General features: G+C 49.6%; 8 protein-coding genes across 8 annotated transcripts; 3 read left to right on the top strand and 5 right to left on the bottom strand.

Moving 5' to 3' along the window:
• Positions 1–722: 722 nt before the first annotated feature.
• N7511_002818 (DDHD family phospholipase) lies at positions 723–1,297 on the bottom strand (the record flags this gene model as incomplete). The annotated part of the gene is made up of 2 exons (XM_057125243.1): positions 723–855; positions 909–1,297. The coding sequence occupies 2 exons, from the start codon at positions 1,295–1,297 to the stop codon at positions 723–725; spliced, it is 522 nt and encodes a 173-aa protein (XP_056987402.1).
• A 948-nt stretch (positions 1,298–2,245) lies between these two features.
• N7511_002817 (uncharacterized protein) lies at positions 2,246–3,691 on the bottom strand (the record flags this gene model as incomplete). Its single annotated transcript, XM_057125242.1, has 1 exon — positions 2,246–3,691. The coding sequence occupies one exon, from the start codon at positions 3,689–3,691 to the stop codon at positions 2,246–2,248; it is 1,446 nt and encodes a 481-aa protein (XP_056987401.1).
• Positions 3,692–4,490: 799 nt separating this feature from the next.
• On the top strand, positions 4,491–6,732 carry sac6 (fimbrin; the record flags this gene model as incomplete). Its single annotated transcript, XM_057125241.1, has 5 exons — positions 4,491–4,513; positions 4,617–4,827; positions 4,890–5,587; positions 5,657–6,639; positions 6,701–6,732. 5 exons carry the CDS (start codon positions 4,491–4,493, stop codon positions 6,730–6,732), a joined length of 1,947 nt encoding a protein of 648 aa, XP_056987400.1.
• Positions 6,733–6,996: 264 nt separating this feature from the next.
• Positions 6,997–10,285, bottom strand: N7511_002815 (uncharacterized protein; the record flags this gene model as incomplete). Its single annotated transcript, XM_057125240.1, is given in 9 exon segments — positions 6,997–7,199; positions 7,260–7,383; positions 7,440–7,765; positions 7,819–7,869; positions 8,369–8,741; positions 8,790–9,413; positions 9,429–9,463; positions 9,513–9,654; positions 9,710–10,285. 9 exon segments carry the CDS (start codon positions 10,283–10,285, stop codon positions 6,997–6,999), a joined length of 2,454 nt encoding a protein of 817 aa, XP_056987399.1.
• Positions 10,286–10,716: 431 nt separating this feature from the next.
• Positions 10,717–11,606, top strand: N7511_002814 (uncharacterized protein; the record flags this gene model as incomplete). The annotated part of the gene is made up of 4 exons (XM_057125239.1): positions 10,717–10,898; positions 11,014–11,149; positions 11,202–11,241; positions 11,302–11,606. 4 exons carry the CDS (start codon positions 10,717–10,719, stop codon positions 11,604–11,606), a joined length of 663 nt encoding a protein of 220 aa, XP_056987398.1.
• Positions 11,607–11,865: 259 nt separating this feature from the next.
• Positions 11,866–13,370, bottom strand: N7511_002813 (aminopeptidase P family protein; the record flags this gene model as incomplete). The annotated part of the gene is made up of 3 exons (XM_057125238.1): positions 11,866–12,066; positions 12,125–13,157; positions 13,207–13,370. The coding sequence occupies 3 exons, from the start codon at positions 13,368–13,370 to the stop codon at positions 11,866–11,868; spliced, it is 1,398 nt and encodes a 465-aa protein (XP_056987397.1).
• Positions 13,371–13,559: 189 nt separating this feature from the next.
• Positions 13,560–15,023, bottom strand: N7511_002812 (uncharacterized protein; the record flags this gene model as incomplete). Its single annotated transcript, XM_057125237.1, has 1 exon — positions 13,560–15,023. The coding sequence occupies one exon, from the start codon at positions 15,021–15,023 to the stop codon at positions 13,560–13,562; it is 1,464 nt and encodes a 487-aa protein (XP_056987396.1).
• Positions 15,024–15,557: 534 nt separating this feature from the next.
• N7511_002811 (Zn(II)2Cys6 transcription factor) lies at positions 15,558–17,556 on the top strand (the record flags this gene model as incomplete). The annotated part of the gene is made up of 2 exons (XM_057125236.1): positions 15,558–15,698; positions 15,757–17,556. 2 exons carry the CDS (start codon positions 15,558–15,560, stop codon positions 17,554–17,556), a joined length of 1,941 nt encoding a protein of 646 aa, XP_056987395.1.
• Between the last annotated feature and the right edge of the window lie 113 nt (positions 17,557–17,669).

Below are 17,669 nucleotides of genomic sequence, written 5' to 3'. Positions count from 1 at the left end.
TTTGAGTGAATCCGAGCATTCATAGAACATGTGCTTCATGCCAGACGTAAAGAGATTGCGGCTCAAGGGTGAGGGTAAAGGAGAATCTACAAGGAATCTACTGGATATTCATCCAGATCGTTGCAGCCTCCAGATCTGCATCGATCTGGTAAATATCATTGCCATCTCGAAAACGAGAAATTGCACCGCCACCTTGCCTCGGTCTTCAATCTCAGTGAGGTTCTGTTCACATGGATATTGGGAGGCCTCTCCAGCAAAGATGGGTCATCCGAGACAACACATAATCTTGCATCCTTGTCAACGACACTAGTACAAAAATGTACCAATTGACTCTTTGAGATTGAGTCGACGACAGCGGACTGGCGGGCTCTGATCAAACTCTCGTCATTTTGGACATCAACCTCATTAAAAAGAGGTCCTAGACAAAACTGTTTGACTGTCCGAGCAAGTGTATGCTCTAGATTTTTGAGCCCGCTGTAATTCCGAGGCGAGGTGAAAGTTGGGAAAGGGTAGGGAGTGAAGAGAGGAGAGAGAAGGAGGAAATGAACGGAGAAATGCTGTGCTCACCTAACCGACAACGCTAGTCCCAATTAGGCTCGCTTGACATCTATAGCCCCTCTAGGATCTGTGGTCTCTTTGGTATATTTCGGAGTATTAAATAACTTATTGAACATTGCTCACTGTTATATCTGTGACCATCTTCTAATGTTGAGATCCCATACCTACCTTCCTGTCTTTCTATGTCGAATTCGCCTGGACAGCATTTGAGATAGCATAAAGTGATTGACATCCTCGTCCCCCCAGTAGGTGAGATGACTGGCAATACTGGCAATCAACGAGATATCAAATGCACCCCTGTTGTAGAAAAAGTTAAGTTTGGTTCAGTATGTGCGAATGGACGCTCTTACTCTTGCACGCTGTAGTCAACACGACCGTTGGCATTCAACGCGCGCACTTTGGCATCTTCAAATCTCACTTTCCTTTCTTGATCTTTGGTATCGGTATCAGGGTCAGTTGACGATGTCTGTGATCTGCGATCATCCCGGCTTTTCTGGAATCCGTCGTAGAGAGTTTCTAGATCCGACTCAATCAATGTTTGATAATGGTCGTCTGATTCATGTGGGTCATGTTGAACTGATCCAGACTGTGTTCGTTTATGGGATTTCTTATCGTCTTTTTTGTCAATGGCACTACCAGCCGATGGATCGTCGTCGTTTAGGCCCAAACTGCGGTTCAACAAACTGCTGGCAACACCTGTAGTGAAATTCGTCCATAGGGAACCCACACTTTGGCCCATTCGGGTACCAAGAATAGATAAACTTTGCCCAGAGGTTGTCCAAAGGCTTTTTTTGACCGAAGGGAGAGGTTGGGGTTTTAAAGTCGCCATCGCTGGAGATATTAAAGGTTCAATTCGGTAGCTCACTGGGTCTGAAGGATGAAAGATGTTGTAAAGATCTCGACATTTCGGCGTGGAAACAATAGCAGGGTTTTCGTTGAATCCAAGTCCAGGGGGAAGTGAATCTCTTTTTGAAGACCTCAATCCATTGGTGTCAATTTCGACATCTAAGGGATTCTTCCGGTTCCGAGGGTCCAGAACAGAATAACCTCCTATCGTTTTGCCCTTTAACATTTGAAAGAGGGCAATAGGGGATCCCAAGCAGAAGAATTCTTCGGTTTCAAACTCAAACGCACTCGACCCACCAATATGTTTTGGTATATCGGTCTCTTGGGCCTTTGGCAATTCTCGCTTTGCAGGGTCGGCAACCTCGCCCGGTTGATGGCACAGAATATCAAACAGGATCGCACTTCCAAGAGAATGGCCACAGAGGCTGACCGACCCATTGAAAGAAGGATTCCGCTGTTTGTATAGCTGGAGGATTCGATTGCTTTCCTGTTTAACAATATTGGAAATATGCTCGCAATATCCACTCTGATATAGCAGCACATCCATTGCTAAATCTGAAATGAGATTTCGAACAGCAGGTACACTCTCTAGTGTAATGTCCGACAGGCTCGGGTAGACATCATCTTCAAAAGTATCGGTGTCGGTAAGATCTTGTTCTTTTCTGTTCTGTCGAACTCCTCTATGAGGAAAGTCGAGTCGATGTCGCCAGCACCTGGATGCTTGTTAGCATGCGAGGGATGAATGGGCATTGAGAGCATTGAGTAGCAGTCATTCACTTTCAGACTGGTCTGCCTAAGAAATTCGACCCCTGGTATGATCAGAGAGGAAATAGAGAGACACTCACACAGGAAGCACTTGAACACGGCAATTCTTCTCGCTGTCAGGCAGTGCAGAGTTTAATGCCTGAAGATCAGGCGAAGCTTTATAGACAGTCTTCAGTGTCTTGCGGAGTACATTCACATCATGTATGAAATTGATGCTCTCAAGTCGCAACCCTAGCCGCTGGCCAATCCCATGGGTGACAAGGACCAAATGGTCAACCTCACGCTCTCTGTCCTCACTGTCAACTTCCCTCGAATCCTCCATTTCTTGTTCTTCCTGCTTTCGAGCCTGCTCCTCAAGTTCAGCAGGGTTCTGCGGTTCGCCGGCAAGGGACGACATTTGTCTTTCCAAGGTAGTCATCGATCTGGTTTCAGAATTATCGGCTCCTTCGACTGATTCCACGGGCGACGCTTTTGGTGTGTCTAACTTGTTCTTTTCGGGATTCATTCCGAATTTGTCGTTGGACTTTGATGCCTTCTCGGCCTTTCGATCAGAAGTCTTGTTGTCCGTTTCCTTCGACTTCTTGGGCTCGAAGCCACGCACCAATTTGGCACCCGGAACACCTCCTAGTTTCTGATAGACGGTAGTACTGAACCGTGACATCATATCATCATTTATCAGCCAGGCAGTTGAAGAATCTTGATAGGAAACAATCTTGTTCATATAAGCCCCAAACAGACGATACTGTTGAGGCTCTGTCGCGAATTGGCTGGGATCGTTTCCTGTGCCCTTGTCGGTAGAGGCTGGGTTGGTTGGCCGTCGAAATGATTGGGAGGTGGTCTGCACATCCTCTTGTCGAATAGCAAGATCCTGTTCGTTGATTTTGAAAGCCTGCTCCGAGGACTCCGACTCTGTTGGCTCGCTCTTCCAGGGACGAAGCTTGATGTAGCCTTCTTCAAGCTGCGTAGCAAGATTCTCTTCGCATGGTTTTAATCCAGACCCATCTTGGACGAACCAGGTTCCACGGCGAACTTCATAAACAGGGCCGATCCAATAGGTGGGACTTAATTCTCGCTGTTCTACATCCACATCAAACAGATAATCCTCGTTCACAGGCACTTTGGTTGAGACAGACTGTGCGGGTTTCTTGGATTCCTCGGCCTGAACTTCCTGGGCATCTTCAATTTCCGAAAGTTTTTGAAATGTGGCTTCAATAGACTGAGAGTCTTTTCCAGGGAAAGGAATAAATTTCTTTGGCAATGGCAATGGCTTCTGGTCGGTCTTTTTCTGCTCTAGTAAGGATGGCTTTCGTTTGGGCGAGTCCACTGCGTAAAACCACCTCACTTTCAACGGAGGGCAATCCGGAGGATAACGACGCAGGCTTAATCGATGCCTATGTGTCACTGTATGATCCTCTCCTTGGGACCGCTGCAAGACCTCTGAGCCCTGGCGATCGGGTTGCGGCGTTGTGCTCCTCGGGGTACTCCATGGGGATAATGTCCCCAGGAATGACTTTTGCTCCATGGGGAGACACACCCGGGCAGTGAACCGAATCAATGTGGGATAGTGGAATCAGAAGGTTAGCAACGTGTTCAAGGCTTGGGAGTAAGTTAAGCTGGAGCTGTCAAAGTCGATCTTTATTTTGGGGGGGTCTCTCGGTGATCCGCATGATGTAATCCGGGACTCGCCAATAATTTCTCCACGTTTGTTAGCAGCGCTGGAGTTCACCAGCACAAACAATTAACTGTTCGCGGTCTCTTCGGCTGATCATGTATTGGAAGTAATTCATTGGGTGTTTCTATGACTATGGAGTATCTTCTTTTCTTTTCTTTTACTTTTTCTTTTCATTCATTTCCAAGGCAGACAAATAGTAATCCTGGCGCCTGAAATGTAGAGAATGTGTGGCAAGAGAGACGAAAGAGGAAATGAAGCATAAAAGGGAAGCCTGAAACCCTGGAAGCCCGGAAGCCTGGAGATGTTCGACGTCATTTGCCGTTACGAATACGAGACCAGGAAAGATACTTGGCATCCACTACAAAATTACTAGTAATGCCATGTACCGCTTGCTTACCTTACATTACGCGTTACAGTGTGGCTCATCCCCCCTCTCGGTTCGTGTATACTTTTGCCTTTCGCTCCTTATTTCTCTACCCAATTCACTTCTCCAACTTGGATCTGAACTTTTCGGATCACTTGTTGCTATCTCTCTGGTGAATCCAAACCAATTGTACTCCTCTAGGAGTTCCCTTTTTCTCTGCCTACTCAAGTCCGCGTCTCTGGTTAACTCGCGGAACCCCCACTTACTGGGACGCATTCTCACACCATGAATGCGCTCAAGCTTCAGAAGTAAGTCTCACCCTCCCTTCCCCCGGTTCTTTGTACCTCGCTGGCTATGCGACGTAATTCCGAAGGTATCTTGGGTTATATGCTAAGGGTGTGCTGGCTACAGGCGGTTCCCGCAGCTGGACCAAGGTGATATCTTCTCGCTCCAGGATGCATTCAACCGACTAGATGTTGATGACCGTGGCTATCTTGATGAATCAACTGCGATCAAGGCCGCTCAACAATCCGAACGTCAGCCGTACGACGTGGTGCGCCAGGCGCTAAAGGGTGTCGAACTCGACAGCTCCCGGCGCGTGGAGTTGGAAGACTATGTCGATGTAAGGAGACCCGTCTCTATGGTACTGCTCAAAACGACGAACAAATGCTAAAGCTGTGATAGCTGGTTTCGAAGCTTCGGTCGGCACCCGCAGAAGGTCCCCGCGGCGTATCCAGCCCCGCGGCCGTGATCCAAGGAGCCGGCGCCGGTGCCGGCACTGGCGCTTCTCGTCATGTTTCCAAGGGCAGTGTTGGTGGACGTATCCACGTTCAGGGATCATCCTCCAATGTCACACACACGATCAACGAAGACGAACGGACCGAGTTCACGCGACACATTAATGCTGTCCTCGCGGGAGACCCGGATATTGGCAACCTCCTGCCATTCCCTACCGATACATTTGAGATGTTTGACAAATGCAAGGATGGTTTGGTTCTGGCAAAGTTGATCAATGACAGTGTGCCGGACACCATTGATGAGCGTGTTTTGAACAAGGCCGGAAAGAAGATCAAGCAACTCAACGCCTTCCACATGACTGAAAATAACAATATTGTCATCAACTCCGCCAAGGGTATTGGGTGTTCAGTTGTGAACATCGGAAGTGGAGATATCATTGAAGTGCGTGAGCATCTGATTTTGGGTCTTATCTGGCAGGTCATTCGCCGTGGTCTGCTGGGCAAGATTGATATCAAGCTTCACCCGGAGCTTTACAGACTTTTGGACGAGGATGAGACCCTCGAGCAGTTTTTGCGCTTGCCCCCAGAACAGATCCTCCTTCGTTGGTTCAACTACCATCTCAAGAACGCGAAATGGGACAGACGGTAAGCTAACATCGGTTGGCCCGTATATCAGACGATCAAGAACCGGTGGCTAATCAATTATGAATTTAGTGTGACAAACTTTTCTACTGATGTGAAGGACGGCGAAAATTACACTGTTCTTCTTAACCAACTGGCCCCTGATGTCTGCTCCCGTGGAGCTCTCCAGACCCGAGACTTACTCGAGCGAGCTGAACAGGTCCTGCAGAACGCTGACAGGCTTGATTGCCGGAAATTCCTGACTCCGACCTCGTTAGTTGCTGGAAATCCCAAGCTGAACCTTGCCTTCGTTGCCAACCTTTTCAACACTCACCCTGGTCTGGATCCGATCACTGAAGAGGAGAAACTCGAGGTCGAAGACTTTGACGCCGAAGGTGAACGAGAGGCCAGAGTCTTCACTCTCTGGTTGAACTCTTTGGATGTGCAGCCGGCAGTCAACTCGCTGTTTGATGACCTTCGGGATGGATCAATCCTCCTGCAGGCGTACGACAAGGTTATTCCTGGAACCGTCAACTGGAGACATGTGAACAAGCCCCCAGCGTCTGGTGGTGAGATGATGCGGTTCAAGGCGGTGGAAAACACCAACTACTCAATTGAACTTGGAAAGCACAATGGCTTCTCCCTTGTCGGTGTCCAAGGCGCTGATATCACTGATGGCCAGCGAACTCTCACTCTTGGTTTGGTGTGGCAGCTGATGCGTCGTGATATCACCAACACACTCTCTGCGTTGGCCCAACGTTTGGGCAAGCGTGAAATCACCGATACCGAGATGATCCGCTGGGCCAATGATATGTCTAGCAGCGGCGGAAAGTCTTCAACGATACGAAGCTTCAAGGACAAGTCTATTGGCACTGGAGTATTCCTTTTGGACGTGCTCAATGGCATGAAGAGCAGTTATGTGGACTATGATCTGGTTACCCCGGGCCGGACCGACGAGGAGGCATATGCCAACGCTAAGCTCTCCATCAGTATTGCCAGAAAGATGGGTGCCACCATCTGGCTGGTTCCCGAGGATATCTGTCAAGTCCGATCTCGTTTGGTCACTACGTTTATTGGTAAGACCCCCTCTTATGCACCCTCGACTGGCATTGTCTCAGTATCTGACATTTTACACAGGTTCTCTCATGGCCACCCACGAGAAGATGTAAGGCAACCTCTTTTCACAGAACACTATCGGCAACGCAGTCATCTTTCATGGCTCGCTCGGGATTTGGCATCGATTTATGTAGTATTACGTGCCTTACTCCCTATTTCCTGTTACTCTGTCTACTCCTGTCCTTTTTCAAATGAATGTAAATCTTCTATCCAACCGAGACAAACCAAAAGGGTGGCTAGAATCTTAAAATCGAGGATTTTTATTATTGCCCAATGTGAGTGTAGATTCGTGAGAACTGTGGATAATACGTCACAATCTACAGATATTGGTTAAACCAAGCAGTAGCTTGCGCGAAAGCAGCCTCCTTAGCAAAGCGAATGGTTGGCTTGGTAATGTCAGCGCGGACAGCGAAACCATGCTCGACGCCGCTGAATAGGTTAATTTGATACGGCTGACCACTTTTGACGAGGATTTCCTCGGACTCATGGCGTTTGGGGGCCGGGAAGATTGAATCGGTCTCTGCAATCCCAGTAAGTTTAGTCAGATCTGTTACATGAGCGCATTGCGTATTAGACTCACCAGCAGCAGCAATGGAAAGTGGGCCTTTGATAGCTCGAAGCTCATCCGCCTCGACGAAACTGGGGTGAGCCACGTAGGCAACATCACAAAGACCCGGCTGGAGCAGCCGGACAGCATACTTTGCCTAGATACCTTTCGCGTCAGCTGTGGATCTGACCTACTGCAACGATGAGATCATACCCCAAAGCAATATCCGATAGCGCCGACTCGCTGACAGCCCATGTTGGACTTCATTTCCTTCAAAACCGCCTGTACCACGGGTTCCACGCGGTCAGGTAGGTGACCGGGGGGGCCCTTCAGCCAAGCCATCAGATCAAACCCAGCGGGACGGTTTAACAGTACTGGGTCGCCATGAAACAGATCCGGCATAACGACAAAGTAGCCATTGGCCGCCAGTTGATCCGCAATCAGCTGGGCGTTGATGAAGCGATGGCCGATCACATCAGTCAGAAGCAGAATAGCACGCTCGGTGGACTGATCTGCGGGACGTGAGATATAAGCCTCAACTGCGACCGTTAGCAGTTGAGATCAGATGGCTTAATTAGAGGTCTATATATACCGTCGCCGATCTGTTGGTAATCGCCCTTGGCGTCGCCTTCATGCTTGACACCTACGGTGCAACAGGAAGATGGTAGGTTAGAAGTCATTTCGAAGCTCAAGATAGTAGTTGTGTGTAAATGATAGGACAGGAAAGAAAAGGGAAGAAAAGAGAAGAAAAGAGAAGAAAAGAAAAGAAAGAAAAGAAAGGGAAGACAGAGGGAAGTGTGATATCAGTGAGTGGGGGGTGGGGTACGGCAAATACGGGGAGCTCGGGGCTTTTCTTTTATAGATCTGCGTCTGCTCTGGAGGAGAATGTATGCAATGAATATGCTTTTCAATCATATTCCAATACTATACAAGTTGATGGATATGGACCCAGCCGAGAATATATAAATGTAACCATTACATATCCACGAAGTACTTATTGTTAACCTCCTCCCCCTCCCTTTCTGAATAAACCCTAGACCAAGGCTACCATATCCACGTTAACTCCAATGTAAAGCCAATCACCGTGTGTGGTGAATGACATGATGATAATCATATAATCAGATACAAGCTGCACAACAGACTCGGTCCTGTAAAGATTCCAAGCCAGAAAAAGATGTTCCCAATCAATCGTCGGCCTCGCATCATACGAGTCCGACTGAGTGAAACGAGTGGCAGTTGCGACATTTGGAGGATAAGCAAATACCCCCGAAGGCGCCGGAATATGCACAGCATGATCAGCTCATGCACACATGCAGACAGGAAAAAAGTCATCAGGCTCGCTGATACCCGTGATAGACGATAAGCGCTGATGGAGCTGTGGTATACATGCCGGAGCAAGAAATTATGCACAGGGCGGTTCCAATCTCGAGCAAATTGATCCCAAGAGACTGAATTCCACCAGTCCGCATAGAAACCCCGATCTGCAAACATGGTAATCTCGGCTAAAGCATTAAGCTATGATGATCAGCAAAAGATCGTGTCTTTGAGATCGGTAGTACATACTACACACTCCCAAATCACATAAAATGCCAGCAGATACTCCATCATGAAAGGGAAGAGCAAGTCACTCAGCACCCAGGGGAATTCCTGCAGCCTCTGCTGCGCAGTCAACCCTTCTTCTTTCATCTGCATAGTGTACATCACCACCGGATATATCCATGACTGAGATACTGCTATCATTACCACAATGATACCAAATGTGGCCGCGGTCTTCTCTGCCACATAAATCCAGTCGATCTTGTCTGTGCGTGGGTACTCTAGCTCATATACCAAGGTGGGTAATGTGATAAAGTCGCAGAAGTTTTTCAAGGTCAGATTCCGCGGATAGTGATTCGAGGTCAACGAACACCTGCCCTGAAGTCCTTCGGATAAGATTTCAAATTCTCTCTCTAGTAGCTCGTTCAGGGATTGCACCTGCTCCGGTTGAAGAAATACCCCGTGTTCAATGGTTTCGACAAGAGAGATGAGCTGGTCCGTTTCGCGGGCACGGGAATTATTATTGAGATTGGAGGATCGTCGCCGGAATTCCTTTCTTCTGAGCTCAATGATTTCGGCATCAACATCTGTGTCAACCGCAGAGGTATGTCCTTGTTTTGACCAGCTGTTGTGTCTGCTTAGGTTCTTCAACTGCGATAGTCTTACCTTAACCAGCTCTCGTTTGAAGTACAGCTCCGACACTATTTTCATTAACCCAGACTCAGCCACCGGGAGCTTATTTCTACTTACAGTACCCATTGTAGGCTGCATAGCTATGCTGTTTCATCAGCATGGTCAAGCAATGCAGCACTATAAAGACAGTGTGTGTCCAGGGCCAATCACGATGATATGTCCACCATGTGATGGTAGCCAGATATATCGTTTGCCAGATCTGATAGATCAGCAAGTCAGTAGAAAAACACAGGAAGGTATATCCTGAAACAGACATTTTGAACCAGCCAACCGGGGCCACTCCAGCGCATGTACCCTTTGAATACCGCTCGTTGAACAAGCAGGCAGAATATCGTAGACCAAGACAAGACCAAGTCAGTCAGTCCGAGAACCATAATATCTTTAGAGAACATGAGGTGAATGATCTCGTTCTGACCCCAAATAGTGCCATATATCTTCCAGTTATTGGCCATGACCTTGAGCAGCATCAAGGCCACCCCCATCCAGAAGAGCACAAAGAAGCCATGAAACTCAGACGAACTGAAGGTCAAATTCTGGCGGTCAAATGTACTGAGTTGCCTTGTAAATTCCAAGTCTCGGAACCTGAAGCGCGGTTTCTGAGACGATTCTGCTTTTTCCAAGTAAAGGTTGTGTTTAAGGATCTCCCGTAAAAGCTCAGCGTCCTCTGCGGTGAGCAGGTATTGTCCAGCATTGTCGGTCTCCCGAAGCTTTACCGAGACACTTTGCCGAGTGGAATCATCAAGGTCATCCGAGCTCAAAGAAGGCGAGCTGGGTGAGCTAGGGGAGCTTGGAGCCGACGCTAGCTGACCTTTTAATCTGGCTGGGCTCATGATGGATGTGCACACCAAAAAGAGAAACGGGCAAATGTCTTCGCATCATTCGGGTGGTTCGGGTGTTCAATCCCAGTGGCGAAATAGTAAACATATGACGTTGAGGGTTGTGGAGAGTTCACGTTGGAGATGGGGTTTAACTGACGTGAAGCTATGCTCTGGCTTCCGAGGCCTCGAGTTGCCTTTCTGCGGTATGGGAGGTACCTTACACGCATTTGGTAAAACCAGACTCGGAAAACACTTGACTTGTCGAAGGTCTCTGGCTTTGTGACGAGATGCACACTTCCCCGTGACTTTACCGCCTGAGCTCTCCTGGGCTCCCTCAAGACGTCCTTCATTCACTCTACACCATGGGCACGCCTCAAACGCCCCAGGTTAAATTGCTTGCCGAAAGACCTGAATCGACCTGATCCCCCAGCGCGACTGCAACTATGACTCCATCGGCACCGGTCCAACCCCCCGCAAACCACACCTCCGCCGAGGTAGTGATGGGAGGAACACATGATGCGACTCTCCCTAATGCCCAAGAGCCTGCGCCTGAGCTTGAGCTTGAGTCAATTGAGCTTGATCCAGAGCCTCCCGTGAAGAAGAATGCTGGGTTCAACTTCCTCGAGTGAGCACATTCCATTTCCCTATTCTACAGTCCCCAGTCCACTTGCTTTACCCTCTTCATGGTATCACACATCACGTCATTTGTCGCGTGAGGAGACAACTGGACTGACTGCTAGCTTCCTTACCTCGCCAATTGTGGAAATTGTGGTTGGAAAAGACGCGAACCAGACGATTTTGACTGCCCACCAGACCTTCCTCCTACAATCGCCATTGCTTGCGAGCTTGGTCGCCGAATTTGAACCAGCGGGACCTGTGAGCCGATCACCTATCCCACTTGGCTAGAAACTAACATCTTGGCCAATAGCGACTGATAAAACTACCCGATGAGGATGTCGATGCCTTTGGTTGCTTTTTACAATTCCAATACACGCGCGATTGAACCGCACCGCAGCCTGACTCTACAGACCTCGCAGTGAATGATGGCTCCGAGACGTTACTCCGCCATGCGCGAGTATACACATTGGCAGACAAGCTGGGATTGCCAGCATTGAAGAGTCTTGCCCATGGCAAGATCCACAAGGTTAAAAGCTCACCTCATGCAGAACATCTCTATGCTCGCTATGTGTATACCAATACCCCTGCTTCGGACATCACGATTCGAAAGCCAGTTGCCTCCTATTGGGCCAGCCACAGCCATACGCTACGTCGCGATGTTGGTGATGACTTCAAGAAACTCTGTATTGAGGTGCCTGAGTTCTCTTTCGATTGACCATTATCCTGGACCGGAAGGACAAGCAGATACCGTCTGATGAGATAAGGGGAGTGCGCGCAAGCGCAGAAGGGATCTGTGATGGGATTGAGAGGCCTACCACGTCTGCAGTCCAGATATTACCCCGATACCCCAGTTCGCATCATTTGTCCGTCTGTATCACATCGATACCAGCGACCATTTCAGATCAATGACCATTCCAAGAGAAAACTAAAATTAAACATCGTTGTCTATAACCAACTGATACCAAATGCTTTATCTACAAGGCCAGGCTCTCGACCTCAGCGATGATCTTCGGGGCGGTTGTCAGATTTTCGGAGCCATCCTTGGTGATGTGGATGTTGTCCTCGATCCGCACGCCTCCCACGCTCCAATACCGCTCCAGTACCTCGGTATCGATATACTTACCGGTCTCTGGGGCCTTCAAAACGGGGTCAATGATAAAACGGCAGAAATAGATCTAGTATCACGTTGCGAGTTAGTTTCGACGTAGCAAAGATGGGACGGGATAACCTTACACCGGGCTCAACAGTGATCACGGAGCCAGCCGGGAGGTTAGCACGGACGCGCAGGTAGCGGAACATGGTGTCCTTGTCGTCGTACTTGGGGTTACCACCGGTGTCATGGGTGTCCATTCCAAGGTAATGACCGAGGCCGTGAGGGAAGAAAGCCACGCTGACACGCTTCTCAAATAACTCTTCCTCAGATCCACGTAGGATGCCGAGCTTCAACAGGCCACGGATAGCAATGCGATGCGCCAAGGCGTGAACATCGTCCCAACACACTCCTTCCTTCAGCATCGCAATACATTCTGTTTGCATCTGGAGGACAATCTCGTAGATCTGGCGGGTCTCTGGCGCGAACCGGCCACCCAGAGGGATGACACGAGTGATATCAGCACAGTAGGTCTGATACTCACCACCAGCATCGATGAGGACATTGTTCTTCCGCTTGCCAGTGGCAGGGTCGACGAGGTCAACATCGTTTCTGACGTAGTGGAGGGTGGCACCGCCTTCACCGCCAGCGACGATAGGGTGGTAGGATTGCTCACGGCATCCATTGGCAATGCAAGCACCGATGATAGCAGCCTCAATTTCGCGTTCGTTGGTGGCGGTTTTGGAGGCCTTGATGGCGGCAATGTGAGCCTTGGCCGAGATATCGTTTGCCTTTCTCAAGAGGGCAACCTCGTAAGCATCCTTGATGACACGAGTGTCCTCAATGGTAGACTTCAGGGTGGAAATGTTGACTTCCGCAAAACCTTCGAACTTGGTTTCCTCTGACACCTGCTCGGCAATTGCAAATGCGGCAGTTTGTCCATTGTGGGTCGAGGCGATCGACGCCAGGGTCGAATTGACATCGGTCGTGAACAGCACGCGATCCACGTCGTAAAGCTTAACGGCCTCCTCGGGAGAAAGTGGAAGTCCAGACCAAATAACCGACTCGGCATCGATTGGAGGAATAAAGAGGGTCAATTGGTCTGCGACAGCATCGTAAACCACCGCGGCATCAGGCAAAAGACAGCCAGTGAGATAGAAGAAGGGACGACGTTGACTACAATGGTGTCAGTCTCATCATGGGCTTCGGGGCCACTTTACAATACCGGAAGGGCATAGCCTCGTCGCTGTCCTCGATCATGCGAGTTTTTTGAGCCTCGAGATAGATAGCACCGGCCCCGCCATGCCGGGCCTTGATAGACTCTGCGACACGGCGCGCATGGGCCTTGGCAGGATATTTGGCAGCGAGGATATTATCCACGGAGGTCATTTTGAGAGAGTTGAGAGAGGGAGAGAGGGAGGGAGAGAGAAAGAGAGATCGAGAAAAAAGAAGACGCGGGGGGGGGGGGAAGCAGAAACAGTGTCGTATTTACTAAATCGGTTACATTGCGGGGCCTCACAACGGCTACTTTCGGTAACAAACAGAAAATAAAAGAGCTTCATAACACGTCAAAAACAACTATCGTGATGGACTGCCTAGTGTCTCAGAGGCAGACACATCTTCAAACTCCATCTCCCATTGATCCACTTCAGCAAATTTCTTGACTGCCGCGCGCAACTCATCACTCACGCAACGAGGTGTTGGCTCGGTTCCAGCAGATTCATTATCAGACACATCGGACTCAGGCGGTGACGACAAGGGCGAGGAGGATGGTGAAGATAGAGCCAGCACTTCATTTTCCTTTTCGACACCAGCACTGCCACCAGAACGTGAATATGTTGCAGGCGCCTTGGGAGCTGCTTTGACTTTGGCTAGCTTTTGCTTTGGATTGTTAAGTTTTGATTTGTGCTGTGCATTTGATAGTGCCTTGGGCTTTTTGGAGTCTGTCTTTCGCCTGGAGGGCCGCCTTGATGGGTAGCTCAGTTCGTCTTCGTCGCCAGATGCTGCATCATGTTGGCCATCACTTTCGTCACTGGGGACGTCAAATTCGTTGCTAGCTTCGTTCTTGCGTCGACGGCGTCTAGGTAGAAGTTTGTCTTGTAGACTCGCTGTTGATAGATGGGTAGGGGCCTTGGACTTCTTTCTGGCGATGGGCTGCGGCGCAGTAGGCGTAGAATCACCGGCTACTGCAGTGGAACCAGTAGGACTTCGCATGGGACTACTGGTGGGTGGAAGCATAGTCTGACTGAAGATTTCCGGGTATTGTTGAGAGTGTTGCGTATCCTCGACTCGGTCGACTTCATCGTCATCTTGCTCAAGTTCTTCGGTCTCGGCTTCTTCATCTTCATGAGCCGAAGAGCCGCCACGCTGGATTGGTGTTGCGGTTGGTGTATCTTTGACAACATTAACAGGTGATTGCATAGGCGATTGAGGCACCTGTATCTCTCGGGTCGTTCGCTTGCGCTTGCGCGACCCCTCGGGCGAGGAAAGTGGAGATTCGAATCGTGTTGGCGAGTCTTCGGGGGGGTTTATCAGGATTGACTTTCCTCTGGGAAGGTTGAGCGGCGTAGATTCATCGTCAGGACTGAGCCCACCAAGGAAGTCATCGTCGTCCAATTCAGAAGAGCCATCTTCAGCCTGCATCATCTGCAGGATACTCTGCTGTCGCGGCCGTCGTCTGAAGTTACTCAGCACGGAGCTTTCGAAGCCAGGTGTGCCGGGGACTCGGGAGCTTGTGTCGCCTTTGCGCCCAGCGAAGGATAGCGTTGAGGAATAACCGCGCGACCTTGTAGGAGGGCGACTGCCAGTTCCAGGTCGACTACCTGTGCCTGTTCGGTCCCCGGTGGGAGAAGACTCAATCGCCTGTTCATAACTCTTGGTCAAAGGTGTTTGGCTGCGCAATGTCTGTCGTGGATCCAGGACTGAGCCGCGTTCAGGTTGCGCGGGGGACTGAGATACAGAGTCATTCTGTCGCGTTGGTTCTTCCGCCTTTTTGACTGGCTGGCCTTTCGTGCGGCTTCGTTTTGGGGCAGGGCGCGGCATGATATTCAATATGAGGTTGAGTCGAGAAGAAAGTGTGAAGTTGAAAGAGAGACGCGTTGTTTGGGACGCGTGCACGTGGACTAAAACTATCTTTCTACACAACTTCAACATCAACTGACTTCACCTTAACAACTTCACCTCACTACTGACTACTCAAGCACCATTGGGTTTGTTGCTCTGTTCTATTTTTTGCCTTGACCGATGTCTTTCTGTTCGTCCCATGTCACTGCATTGGACATGCTTACCCGGTCACGGAACCGCCCCGTGTCGAGTTAGTCGAGCTATCTTAGACATTTCATGAAAGCAGCCCTACGCAATCTATAATGCCCGGCTCAATCCGAAAAAGCCATTGGGACCTTTTATTCTGAGACTTTGCACTGCCTTCCTACAATCTTTGCCCTTCTTAAACTCTAGATTTTGTATTGTTCACTATGGTCTGATGCTCCCACTCAACCACCCCGCCATATCGGTTTGGAGTGGTATATATTAGACTACAATCCAAGAAACAAGCGACGTTCTCCAATATTTCCTACCATGGAAATCCCTTCAGAGAAGGAGGCAGACCTTGGTGCAGACCTTGGGGCAGATTTCACAGCCAGTGATACTTCCCTGGGCAAGAAAAAGCGCTCCAGCTCCGAGACCGCTGAATACCCCCGACGACGGGCAACCATAGCTGTAAGTCCCTTTGACCTTGTGGAATACAGGGCAATCCGACTAAATCGGGGCAATATAGTGTCAAATATGTCGGCTGCGCAAGACTCGGTGCAATGGGGCTCGTCCTAAGTGTCAACTCTGCTCAGATTTGAACGCAGAATGTGTCTACCGAGAACCTGGCATCAAACTAGATGCCGGCGACAAGCTCATTCTAGATCATTTGGCTAGAATAGAGGGACTCCTGCATTCAAGCTTGGCAGGTCAAGGATCTCACCTCGCTTTGTCTTCGACTTCCCCGGCCACCAGCAATGACACCAATCTTGGCAGTGAGGAAACATCAGCTAGGATGTCTGGTGGACTGCAGGTGCCTGGTAGATTGTCCGCTGTTGGACTCGGGTCCTGGGTCAACCCACCAGCCAGTACTAGTATTTCTACGATGCCCAAAATGCACACTACTCCAGCTCTGCATCTTCTGCAATGGCCATTGATTCGGGACTTGGTATCTGTGGCTTATGATCCACAGCACTTACTACAGCTAGAAATGGCTCGCGAGCCACTGCGGATGACACCAAACTCAGGGTTCGATTTGACGAATGCATCCACATATGCCCAGGCCTTTTTCAACCATGGCAATGTTTGGTATTCATGTGTGAATCCTTTTACATGGAATCGATATTATCAGACTGCTCTCGCACAAGGCTTTCAAGAAGGACCGATGAGCTGCCTTGTCTTGCTGGTCTTAGCCCTAGGATGTGCCAGCCATAGTGGTAGTATCTCGTTCGTCCCACCAGATCGTGAGCCACCAGGACTGCCCTATTTTGCAGCCGCATGGAGCCTGTTGCCATCGGTCATGATGCGAAACACTGTGTTTTCAACACAGTGCATGGTCTTAACATCTGCCTACTTGTTCTACCTTGTGCGGCCTTTGGAGGCCTGGACTCTGCTGTCAAATGTTAGCATGAAACTGCAGCTGTTATTTGGCAGTCCCAACCGAATCCCTAACCAATGGAGGGAGCTGAGTGTCAGAGTGTATTGGAATGCCCTATTGTTTGAAAGTGACCTTCTCGCAGAATTGGACCTTCCACACTCTGGTATCGTTCATTTCGAGGAGCGTGTGGACCTCCCCGGAGGATTCGAAGATGAAGATGCAGAGGATGAAGATGACGAAGAGGATGGCGACACAGACCAAGGCAAAGAAAGTCGGATGAGCAGGTTTAGGGAGGAAGCTGCCGGGCGTGAGCAGCTTTGGTACTTTCTGGCAGAGATCGCGCTGCGAAGACTCCTAAATCGCGTCAGCCATATCATCTACCAAAAAGACCGCACACATACTCTTTCATCCCTTGGCCCAATTGTCTCCGAGCTCGATTTCCAGCTGTCGCAATGGTACGAGAGCCTGCCCGGTCCCGTGCAGTTCCCTCTTACACAGGCACCTCTTTCCAACCCGGTCCAAACAGTGCTGAGGCTTCGCTACAACGCATGCCGTACAATAATCTACCGTCCTTATATCTTGGCGGTCTTTGAGAACGAACAAGCAGGGGCGGATTCCGGGGTGAGAGAGTGTTGCCGGCGATGCTTGGATGCTACTCTTCGCCAACTGGAGCACATTACCAGTCACCGCGAGGGCCACCTACCATACCTATGGCAGGGTGCGCTATCAATGGTATCACAGACCCTGTTGATCATGGGTGCCACTATGTCTCCGTCCCTCTCCACTCTACTTCCACCTGCACCAAGAATGGATTTCATCATCGCGGGTGTTGTAGGTGAGGTAGAGAGATATGCACATTTAGCGCCGAGTTTGAAACTGTCTGCTGATATAATCCGAGATGCCGAGAGACGAAGGCAGATTTGTCTTCGGTCCGCCGGTATGTGTCTTTGATTCTGCACCAAGTTAACGCATGTCTGGGTCCATATGTATCTTATATTGTACATGAGGAGATGATGAACCCCTGGCATGGAGATAAAGGTTGACTGCGAACTAAAAGGATTGTC

This window comes from Penicillium nucicola (genome assembly GCF_028828085.1).
Source record: "Penicillium nucicola strain IBT 29836 chromosome Unknown utg000002l, whole genome shotgun sequence".
NCBI classification, from domain to species: domain Eukaryota; kingdom Fungi; phylum Ascomycota; class Eurotiomycetes; order Eurotiales; family Aspergillaceae; genus Penicillium; species Penicillium nucicola.
This window is presented reverse-complemented; position numbering and strand designations above follow the sequence as displayed.